Below are 12,629 nucleotides of genomic sequence, written 5' to 3'. Positions count from 1 at the left end.
GTATAATTATTTAATCATAATTGAATTATTTTTATTTTTCAGAGGATTTCTCAGCTAATATTTATATATGCGATTAATTCAATTAATTAATCTGCATACCATGTAATTAACTCGATACAAATTTATAATCATTTGACAGTCATAATATACACTCAGTGAGCACATTATAGGAACACTATTCCTAATGAAGTGCCTAACATGGTCTTCTGCTGTTGTAGCCCATCAGCCTCAAGGTTTGACGTGTTGAGCATTCTGAGATGCTATTCTGCTCAGAGTGGGTATCTGAGTTACTGCAGCCTTTCTGTCAGCTGGAACCAGTCTGGCCATTCTCTGTTGAACTCTCTCATCTACAAGGCGTTTCCATTCACATAACTGCCACTCACTGGATGTATTTTGTTTTTGGCACCATTCTGATTAAACTCTAGAGACTGTTGTGAGTGAAAATCCCAGGAGATCAGCAGTTACAGAAATACTCAATCCAGCCCATCGGGCACCAACAATCATGCCACGGTTGAAAACACTGAGATCACATATTTTCCCCCATATTGATTTGTTTATGTGAACATTAACTGAAGCTCCTGACCCATACCTGCATGATTGTATGCATTGCACTACTGCCACATAGTTAGATAATCGCATGAGTAAGTAGGTGTACAGGTGTTCCTAATAAAGTGCTCAGTGAGTGTGTGTGAGTATATATATATATATATATATAATCTCAGCAAAAAAAGAAACGTCCCTTTTTCAGGATACTGTATTTGAAAGATAATTTTGTAAAATCCAAATAAACTCTACAGATGTTTATTGGAATGGGTTTAAACAATATTTTCCCTGCTTGTTCAATGAACCATAAACTATTAATGCACATGCCTCTGTGTAACAGTCATTAAGACTAACAGTTTACAGACGGTAGGGAATTAAGGTCACAGTTAAAAAAAACTTAAGACACTAAACAGACTATTCTGACTCTTAACACTAGAAGAAAGATGCCCAGTGTGCCTGCTCACCTGCGTGAATGTGCCATAGGCATGCTGCAGGGAGGCATGAGGACTGCAGAAGTGGTCAGGGCAATAAACTGCAATGTCCGTAATGTGAGACGCCAAAGACAGTGCTACAGGTAGACAGGAAGGACAGCTGATCGTCCTTGCAGTGGCAGACCACGTGTATCAACACATGCACAAGATCAGTACATCCGAACATCACACCTGCAGGACAGATACAGGATGGCAACAGCAACTGCCCTAATTACACCAGGAATGCACAATCCCTCCATCAGTGCTCAGACTGTCCGCAATAGGCTGAGAGAGACTGTAGGCGTGTTGTAAGGCAGGTCCTTACCAGACATCACCACTGAGCTAGAACAAGGGTTTTAAACATTGCTGGTTAAACACCTTTAAAAGAAAACAATAAAATCAAATAACTAAATTATAAAATGAGAGACCCTCCCCTTGAAATCTGATCACAACTGGTCACAAGAGACCCATTTGAGATGCATTTTATTATTAGGTGTAAATGGACTACTTGTGATCGAATCATCCAAGATACGTTTTAATACCAGGTGTAAACAGTTTGTTCTCCTCTTATTTACTTCCCCCTGTACACACCTTAATATCATTCCAGTAAAAGTGGGCATGCTACTATCATGTTTGTAGACTTTAGCCTGTGGACTGTGCAAACATGGTGCTTTGGTTAAGGACCCAACAGGTCTGCTTTCAAAAGAATGCAAATTCCACCTCTCTGCCAGATGTCCAGTGTCATGCCTCTGTGACCAGCTGGCTGGTGAGAGAGAGAGAGAGAGAGAGAGAGAGAGAGAGAGAGAGAGAGAGAGAGAGAGAGAGAGAGAGAGAGAGAGAGAGAGAGAGAGAGAGAGAGAGAGAGAGAGAGAGAGAAAAAGAGAGAGAGAGTCACACATTTAATAGATTGTTAGTCATCAAAGTGCCCTATTTGCTTTATAGGCTTCAGGTTACTCAGGGAGGAAAAAGATTATGCAGTGCAGAATAGCAAGGATTATTCTTACTCAACGTGCAGCCATATAATACAATCTTATACCATGAAGAAACCTTAAAACCAGATCTGAAATAAAAACCCATTTCAGTAATTGTAAATAGATAATTATGTCTCTTTGAACATTAAACAGCACTGATATTACAGCATGCTGCTCTGAGTATTACAGCGGCTTTAGTCAATGATCACAAAAGAACAATTTACCATCTCCGCAGAGAAATAACAAAACCAAAGCAACACACACAGAAACATTCACAAAAGGGAACAGTGGTCATTAGATTGTGAAGCTGTCTTCGTGTTTATGAAATGATTCTCAAATGCATCTCATGAATAAAATCTTTCCATGTTGTAGCTTTTTGAAAGATTGAATTATATTCTGTCCCCTTTCAGATGTAAGGTTCATTTTTAGGAGTCTGCTGTTTGCACTTACACTTTCTGTCCCTTTTCAAAGCCTACATGTTGTCATGCATGCATGAGTGCGAACACGCACAGATGTGCCAGGGCAGTGCAAGTAATATGCATTTCATAAATCCTGCATCTAAGTCACAATTAATTATACATTTAATTGTCTTTCGGGACCTTTTTGTCAGACTGTCTAATGTAGCACCATCTTTTCTTTCTCTTCTGTTTAAATTAAAATTGGCAAGCTTTACAGAGACAGTAGGGGTCATCTTTGGGGCGCAAACCAGGAAACCAAATGGAATAGAAAATTCTACTGCCCCAAGGCTTCAGAGGACACAACCTTATGGATTAATTAGCTTTTTTTTCTCATACAGCTTGCAATTTTTCTCCCAAGCAATATCTATTACACATGACAATAAATTTCAATAGCTGAGTTGTTTGGCACAGTAGGATAATAAAATTGATACTGCAAATGGCCTCAATGTCATACAGCAGCAGTTTTGGTATAACAGCGGATGTGTACCAGCAAAATCAAAGAGAATTCTGTGCAAGTATATGGCAAACCATGTCAACAGCAGTTAAATGAAAATTAGTGTTGAGGTAAGCCAACTGAGAGAGAGAGAGAGAGAGAGAGAGAGGAAGAGAGAAAGAATGAGAGCGAAGGGAGGGGCCAGGGAGCGAGGGAGGGAGAGTGTAAGAGACACATAGGCTTTCCCAACTTGGAAAGAGATAGAGCCGCTTTTCAGTTTAAGAGGGATTTATGACCCAATGAATGTGTTCTCTGGGGAGAATCCATCCCTAGGACTGTGTACCAAAAAAAGTGTCGATAAGTTACTCGAGGCCAGAGCTGTGTGTGTGGGTGGGTAGCTGCTAGTTTTTTTGACTTATGGCAAAATCATGCATTAAGTGTAGACAAAATGCTGTCCTCTCAAAATAACCAATCAATCAATCAATCTATCTATCTGTCTGTCTGTCTGTCTGTCTGTCTGTAACAACACAGTAGGAATAAGACAGATTACACATGAAATTGCCTGACCCCTGCTGGCTGAGAATGGTCAGTGCGTGTAATGGCCCTGCAGCAGATTGTGTCCCCTCCTCCCTAATGTCTTTTCTGGACATCTTTGCTCACACAGCTCTCGCCAACACCAGTTGGGTCTTTCAGGCTCTCCGAAGACCACAGTCTGAGAGAGCTCATATCTGTTTGCTTCTCTGAATGCTCTGTACATCTGATTGTGTACACATTTTGGTGTGTGTTTATTCTAAACTGTGAGACACTCAGTGGGAATAGCCAGGCTTTTCAAGTCTGAGGTTATGTTGTTTGAAACCTGGCATGGAGAGTTGCCACTTATTTGTCTCTCTCTCTCTCTCTCTCTCTCTCTCTCTCTCTCTCTCTCTCTCTCTCTCTCTCTCTCTCACACACACACACACATACACACACACACACGCACACACACACACACACACACACACACACGTAGTGTTTCCATGTTTTATGGGGACTTTCCATAGACATAATGGTTTTTATACTGTACAAACTTTATATTCTATCCCCTAAACCTAACCCTACCCCTAAACCTAACCCTCACAGAAAACTTTCTGCATTTTTACATTTTCAAAAAACATAATTTAGTATGATTTATAAGCTGTTTTCCTCATGGGGACTGACAAAATGTCCCCACAAGGTCAAAAATTTCGGGTTTTACTATCCTTATGGGGACATTTGGTCCCCACAAAGTGATAAATACACGCTTACACACACACATACACACTTTCTGATGCTGAAGAAGGAAAGCCCTCATTCAAAAGGGCTCCACTTCCTAGCTCTCTTTCTTAATTCAGGAGAGAGGTTATTCGTAGTGACAGGCATCTATTACTGACGCTGTGACAATCTGTCACTCAAAGCCATCATGGTAACGTGACTCTATGAAAATGCATTTGTGGTTCTCCCTACTAGAGCATGCTCATTGTGGTATCATTAAGGAATAGGGAAAGAGATTTACAAGCAAAAGGGACACTTGTGTGTGAGATACGCTCCAATGCAGGTTTCATTGTAAAATAAAAGACATCATCGTTCTTTCATTCAGCCAATAAAAAAGAAAATGCACAACAAAATGTAAGTACACCAGGGTTGGAAATTAGCCAGGGCTCAGAGCAAAAATGTTACAGAAAGTTACAAAAGTGCCAGATAATTAAAAGGATAATTATCACACAAAAACAGTTCTGTCATAATTTACTCACCCTCATGTTGTTCTAAACCTATATGACTCATTTCGTGGAACATAAAAAGTGATATTAGGCAAAATGACAGCTTCAGTCTGAGACCAACATTCTGCTTATAATGACCTTTTGTCAGATCTGTACACTTACTTTTTAGGTGTTAGTACAAATGCTAGTGCTATAAATTACTCATTAGCATAAATATAAAAAAAGGTATAAATAAATTGTAAATTCAAAAATGTATATTTACTATATGATATGCATGATATAATATGCTTCAAACTGTTCTCTATAATTTCTTTCATAAATTCAATGCCACAAACTTGCTAATTGTAGCTGCCTGGTAACTGATGTTGTTCGCATAATCTTGTACGACTTCATCACGTGCAAATTCCCGGATGTCTAACATGGAAGTAAGTGTGAGCTCTGCGCAGGAAGCATTAAGGACATACTTATTAATATTATGCCCTTACCCAAACGCTTATTTAAACTTAACTGATCAGTAGAGTATGTAAACATGATATGAAGCTGTTGTGTGTGATAGAAGCAAGTAATTGTTATGTTTTAAATGGAAACGATATACTGCGACATCATTGGCAGTTGTAAAAATCGTAGGAATTCCAGCGAGTGCAGTCGCACGATAACATACGAATAAGCCATATTTAGAAAAGTTGAACCTGAAAATTTCTCTGTGAGAGTGTGTTGTCAGATTGGAAAATTTTAAAAGCGAACACATGTACATGCACGCAAACTTTACGGATCTTCTTCAGTGTGTCTGGTATCAGCATGCAGTGACACAGATGAGAAACACACACATCTGAAGAAAAGGGTCACATCAGAATAAAGGAAGTCAAGCACATCTGGGATGACATGAGGGTAAGTAAATGATGAGATTATATCCATTTTTGGGTGAACTATCCCTTTAAGCTCAAACTCTATAAATCAAGCATAGTCTGTTTAGGGGGATTATATTTGCATGTTCTCATTTTAAATCGCAAACGCAAGCAAAACTGTCGCACTGTACAGCACTAAAATAATTGTATTTATTTTATTTTTTCTCATTTTTAAGGGAAGTATCCCTTTAAAATATGGGGGAAAAATACCCTCAGTTTTTTATGTTATACAGTATAAAATGTCATGTATTTCATGATATTCAATTTATGGGTCTAGTTATGGGTTTAGACACCGTCGTAACCATTTTAATATGAAGAATATTCAGTTGAAGTATTTGACATAAGTTGACAATATACTGTGGATTATATGTTAGAAAAATATACTTAAAAATATATTTTCAGATACATGAAAAATATATGCCATCAGAAAGGTTATGATTATTATTGGTATATTTTTTCATGTATCTGAAAATCAATTCCAGGGGGTAAATTAGTTAATTTCTGATACACATGTACACAAATTTCTGAAACCTAACAGAAGATTTAACACACATATAATAATCACATATGCAAATGCAAATAGTGTTATTTTCAAGCCTGTGCATTGTGTTGTGTTTACATCATCTAAAGCTTTTACAAAGCTGCTCTCACCGTATGTATCAGAAAATGTATTATCTTTTCTGTCATGCATATATAAATGTGTGGGTATGTGTGAAATGTGAATGGATCTCAGTCCAATCTCAAGTATAATTACAAAAAAAGATTCCTTTTAAGCAGACGGGATCAGTTTCAATTTTCTGCATGCGATTATGTTATCCAGGGAAGGTCTTGCCATCAACAATGAATCCAGTTCAATTCAAGGTCAGCTGCACCCAAAGATTAAAAATGACCGGTAAAAAAAGAGATTACTCCCTTGCATAGACTAATAAGATATTAACCTAACAGAGAAGTGCATTTCTTTAATAGCCCACACTTTAAATTTATTTGTCAGTGGTTTCAATAACTCTTTTATAGGAGCCATTTACTATTTAGATGTATGAGGTACTGTAACTCGCAAATAAATGTTTAGATTTATATTGACACTCTCTGTCATTTACAATGGTTATTCCAGTGCTGTTGGTTTTATTTGCGTAGAGATGAAGAGAAATACAATACATTGGGAATATTTTGCTCAAGCTGTTACACAGCCTACTGTGTGTCGCTTTTGCTGAGACTCAAAAGGGTTCTATGTTGTGCTGTGAATCATGTTTTGCCTGCTCTAATGTGATGCCTCTTTAGTAGAAGTGGAGAAGAATTTATGTGCTGTTGAAAGCGCTATTGACATGCTGTCATCTAGTGTTGAGGATGACAGCGTGTCATGTATTATGTAAAATGTAAATATTTGCAAATAGGAATTGCACCATTGGTGGTATCTTTTTCTCACCTGTTGTACCTTCCTTTCTCTTTCTCACTTTTTCTTGTCCCGTCAATCACTTTTCCCATGGTGCTCCAGTTGACAGATTAAGGCATCCATGTCTCTTGTTTTCTGAGTTTCGCACTATATTTTCTTTCACCCTCCACCGTTCATCTTTACTTATTAGAAGAGGTGATATGTTAGGTCACCACACATTTAATTGTGTCTTGTCCTGCAGAGTCATTGTCATCCTTCTATGCCAATCAAGTGCTGTCAATCAAAGTGAGAGCGTCCAAATTCGCCTTAACACTTGTGGTGGGTGTGTGTTTACAGTCTAGTGCCCCCAGAAGACAGGGTCTGATAAAGGTTCTTGTTGATTATTTGTGCCAACAATTGACACTTCGCTAAGCTCCTTGGTTATGGTCACTTACTCTAACAAGCTCTGCAGAACTCCCCATATAATAAATGGGAGAGTGCCGTGAACGGCGCATAATATTGTTTTGGCAAAATATTGTCATAAACGGAATAGATAATATTTTTAAGTGGGCTGGAATCAAGAGTGACATTGTAAGGCATGTTTATCTAACGTTTTTTTTTTGTAACAGAAATTGTTTTGTAATGATCGTTAATCGTTTAATCAACCTAAGTCACTAGTCTCTGTATCCCACGAGCAGGAGACGCTGATATATTTTAGTGTGTCCTGCCGGTGGGATACAGAGACTAGCGACTTTAAGCGATAAGGTTGATGCATGTGTGAATGGGGCTTTAGGGTCACTAACTTAATGTCATCCTCAATGTTCTTCTAGTGATCATCTCTTTTGTTTGTTTTTTCAGTCGTCTTTCTTCTGGAAGTATTTTTCCCATTAATTTTCTCATTAAGGATTTCACAAAGAACTTTATAAAAGAGTTTTAAACCATGAACCAGACCACGCAGCTATAAGGTGAATCAAAACACAAACGTTGGTTTGAAGCAACAACAACAACAAAAAAAAGTTTGAAAATCAGAAAAAATAAAATGACAAGACTGTACTTCGTGAACTACAATTCCTTGAAGTATTGAGGAATTACCTAATCAAATTGACGGAAAGATGTTAAACTATTGATTTTAAAGTTGTTTATTGTAAGTATAGAACATTCAGATTATATATATTGTAGAAATATATATGTAGTTTGAAAGTGTAGGAAGACCGACTTGATTACGTCATTCAGTACGTTATGCGAGTGCGCGGTCACTGCAGAGCTCTTATGCCATGATTCTTTGATTGGTGGATATTTTTCTGTCGGTAGTGTAGTTTTTAACCAGGAAATCCACTATTAACACGATACATTTTTTTTTTTTTTTTTTTTTTAAATAATACGGACTGATGTCTTCAGCAGAAGCATTTACAAAGTATGAACAACCTCAGAGCTCAAAGAAGGTCTGTCTTTAAAAGTTGATGCATTAAATTAATCAATTCCCCTATGAAAATAAGATATGTGATTTTCTTCTTTTAACAAATCATCTTGCAATATATCTGGTTGCCATAATAATAACTATATATGGAATTAAATTGTATGGGTTTTGGTTTCAATATTGTTAATCTGTTCGATTAAAACGATGTAAAATATTTTTGATAAAATATGTCTACAGTAAGAATACATTTGCTTTCATTTATGTTTTGTAATACACACTAAGACATTTTCGATGAAACAAACTACAATTTTTGGGATTACTTTTATTCCAATCACTTTTTCCCCCACAAAATAATGGGTTGGCTCTGCCCACAAAAATTATGGGATACGCTCCACCCCATGTATGTCCTAGTTTGAGACTGGTCACTCTGCTCTTGTACCAAGACAACACAAGACTGAACTCCTCCCTATTTACTTATCTCAGAGATGTGGATTTGAACTACTATGCAGTTACTGCTCTTTTTCTAGAACTGCTTCTGCTGGCTGGAGTACCGCAGGAAATATCTTGTTCTTTCTTTCTTCTCTTCATTCCCTTGTTCTTTCTTACTCCCTTCCTTTTTCTTTGCTTCCTACCCCAGCCTCCCTCAAAACTGAGCCAGATCATTTATCTTCAAACTCTCTATGTTCTCTTCCTTGTCTGTTCACTTGCAAGCACATACACATGAAAGCACACAGTCATGCACATTATAGTTGGTGTTTGTCAGTCTGGACTTATGCAGACAAACAAGATAGAGAGAATGGATAGGTGGCTGCTCAAGAAATTTAAAGCTAACACACGCACACACACACACACACACACACACACACACACACACACACACACACACACACACACACACACACACACACACACACGTGAGAAACACAGAAACACACATGCAGACACATACACACACATTGCAGCCTCTAAGAAAAGCAGCTGCATCAGTTTTCAGAGCAGCGCTCTCTCATCCTCCCCTCCCTTCTCTTTCTCTCTCTCTCTCTCTCCGTCTCATGCTTACCCACTCAACCTCAGTCTCCCTCCGTTGAACATTCTATCCCTTGGTCTCTTTCATGTTTCCGCTCTCTCTCTTTCTTGCTTCTCTTAAACTCTATATGCCTGTTTTTCTGCCAAGGTCTGAGTCTTTCAGTGTGGGAATGTAGCGATCTCGGAGACAGGACTTCCTTTGAATTCTGCTGCAATGATGGATGCGAGGCAGAGGCTCGGATGTGCACTGACAGAAAGGGAGAACTAAGGGCAGGGATTGTGAAAAGGGATCAGATGGATTTAACCCTCACAGCCGTCTCTGCCTGATCACAGTACACGATTCTCATATTGCTCTACTGTTCCCTCCTGTGGTGTGGATAACTGGCTGTGTGTGTCCAATAACCGCTGGAGAAACGGGAGGGAAGATCCAAGCAGTGTATCCAGGGACGAAGCGCTGTGACAGGGAGAGACGCAGAGCTGTCCCTTGAGTCGATCTGTGCTTCTGACGCTACCTGAACTACCCCACAGCACCCCCCCCCCCCCACTCGCAGAGATACAGAGGCAGGGCTGCGCCAGCCGCGACGACCGATGCGTTCATGCAGCTGTGAGAGAAGAAGATCTGCAGCAGGGAGCTGCCCTAGCAACTCAAACACTCAAGGATTTACAAAAATGATTTGACTCCAGACAAAACAGACGGATGCCACGCCTCTGTTCGCAAACTTCCTTTTCGTTCCATTTTTCATCTCTATATGGAGCATCTTGGGAATTACAACTGGTTCTATGGAAGCTGAACTAAATAGAGGCTTGTTCCCAGAATCCGCCTACCCACAATAACCCAGTCCTCTTTGGTTCCTGACTGAGTGCGTGTATTTGTATGTGTAGGTGTGTGTGTGAGTGTACGTGACTATTGGTGTCTACTAGTGTTTTTTTGTACCTTATTGTATAGAATTACTATTTATGTGTTATGTATAGGCTGATGTTTGCCGTGTTATTCGTTTGAGCTGTCTGTATTGCATGTATCTGTAGCTGTGGATGAGTGTTAAATTAATATTAATGAGATGCCCAGTCTTGGCTCCTTCCCCAGCCCCCACCACTGCTTGCGCTGCTTCCTGGCTGGGCCCTAAACCCCAGAAGCATGAGTGAGAGAACTGCATTAGGGGCCACCATGGAGACCATGACCCTGGAGGAGCCCGGGGCTGAACAAGCCTCTCCTCGGGCCCCAGGGCCCCTCCGCTGTGGCCCCTGTGCTGTGTGGCCACGCCAGCAGACATGGCTTTGCGTAGTGCCCCTGCTGATGGGCTTTGTAGGCCTGGGCCTCAGCCTGATGCTTCTTAAATGGATTGTAGTGGGCTCGGTGCAGGATTACGTCCCAACTGACCTAGTGGATGCCAATCACATTGGACAAGACCCCATTTTTCTATCTAAACCCAGTGCCCTGCCCAAGGGCCCTGATGGCTCCACATCTACCACTTCCACAGCGCCCTCAGTGGTTCCAGGTTCAGCAACACGAGCGGCTGAGGGCACAGGTACAGTGCAAAGGACTCGGATTGGGCAGTCCTCAAACCACACAGCCAGTAGCAGTAGCAGCAGTGGAGGAGATGGTGGGTCACTAGGGGGAGGCTCAGGAAACAGAGCTCCACATCTGCATAACAGAGTGGGAACACGAGTGACCAACACCACCACCACCAGAACCACTAATCTCGCCCCACCAGGTGGCAAGGAGGTGACCCCACGCAGTACCACTGTTCGAAAACCCAACGGGGAGGATGGCAGCCAAAATGCATCTCCATCTACACGGTCTGGGCCAACAAGTATGACCACCATGAGTACAACAACGACTGCTTTGACAACAGGCATGACCACTACCCAAGAAGCCCAGCCAACCTCCACCCTTGCGTCCCCCTCCAAGCCTAGTCAGCGCTGGAATCATGGACGCTCCTTCAAGGGTCCCTCCACCAAGCCTACTCGGCCACACCATCGCTTCAGGACACGTAAGTGTGATCATCTCAGCTTTTTGATAGTCATGAATGGATGTGGGTCTGCATATATGCTTTTGTGCATGTTCTGTTCCAGTTTGTGTTATTTTGTCTGATTTGAAAATATAAAAATTACATTGTTTAATTGAACACATGAATATGATTTTTTGAAGTCTAAGCCACCTTATTTTGCTTGCTTATAATAAAATCACCCAGAAATTTTATGTGCATCACATCAGGGTAGATAAACATTCTAGCTCTCTGCTCTGTTTTACAAAAGATGGAGTTAAGCAGTCTAACAGCTGCTGAGTTCATTAGTTCTGCATGACAATGAGAAAGCATATAGGAGACTTTTTTCTATCTCAGCCTTTATCTGCTCTGGGTCATGTGGACAGCGGTCTGCCCACTTGCTTTATGTATTTCATATCAGTTTTCTGGAATAATGACTCACAGTGTTGCAGCTTCTTTTCTTTCTATGGCATTAGCATGTTCTCCCATTTTAAGCAGGTCTTGGGTATTGTGAGAAAGAGAGATTGTGTCTGACACAGAGCTGGCTCACAGCTAACAGATGCACAAGATGATGGGGGATAGAGAGAGTGACAGATAGAAGGCAAAAGAGGAAATGTAGAGCTGGAGAGGGTGCTGCTCTCGTCCTGTCAGTGGAGATGAGGCTGCAGGGTGGAGATTCCATTTAGATAAGTACAGATATGAGTACAGCAGAAGGTATGGCAGGTAGACTTGAGGCAGTGGCTACACGCTAAGACACTCACACAGATTGTATGGACAAAATGCACATACATGCGCACTAGAGAAAAATGAAAGCGAGAGAAGAGGATCTGGATTGGGTTATCATTTTTTTCTTCTTCTCCAGATTATAGATATGAGAGCACTGCTGGGAAATAATGTTTACATTGTAATGTGTGTATGTGACTCTATATCTGTATATCTATATACAGTACATCTGTATGACAATAATCTGTCTCAGTTCATTCATAAATCCTCTGAGTTCCAGGTGAAAGAATGTGATAGCCAGACCAAAATCCAGCTTTGTTTAATGTTAAATTAATGAGAGGAAATATATACTTTTATTTTTTTTCTCAAAAAGAGGAGTAGGCCTATTATGGTACAATATTGGTATATTGGCACAAAGGTTACATTTGTTAATATTAGTTAACAAAATAAGTAAACATGAACTAACAGTGAACAATATTTATACAGCATTTATTAATCTTGGTTAATGTTAATTTCAACATACTGTATCATAATACATTTAAAAATTAAAAGTTGTAAATGTTAACATTAGTTAATGCACTATGAACTAACAT

At 40.0% G+C, this 12,629-nt stretch overlaps 1 protein-coding gene across 2 annotated transcripts in view; it reads left to right on the top strand.

Annotated features, from left to right (window-relative positions):
- The first annotated feature begins 10,001 nt into the window (after window positions 1–10,001).
- Window positions 10,002–12,629, top strand: part of nrg3b (neuregulin 3b) — a 235,179-nt gene continuing 232,551 nt past the window's right edge. For both annotated transcript variants that reach the window (XM_052103053.1, XM_052103052.1), the window contains exon 1: window positions 10,002–11,319. In XM_052103053.1, the coding sequence (XP_051959013.1) occupies window positions 10,464–11,319 (856 nt within the window). In that variant the 5' untranslated portion in view covers window positions 10,002–10,463. The remainder of the gene's footprint in view (window positions 11,320–12,629) is intronic.

The sequence above is a fragment of the Xyrauchen texanus genome, chromosome 33, assembly GCF_025860055.1.
Source record: "Xyrauchen texanus isolate HMW12.3.18 chromosome 33, RBS_HiC_50CHRs, whole genome shotgun sequence".
Taxonomy (NCBI): Eukaryota; Metazoa; Chordata; class Actinopteri; order Cypriniformes; family Catostomidae; genus Xyrauchen; species Xyrauchen texanus.
The sequence above is the reverse complement of the archived record's forward strand: the minus strand, read 5'-3'. Positions and strand labels throughout refer to the sequence as shown.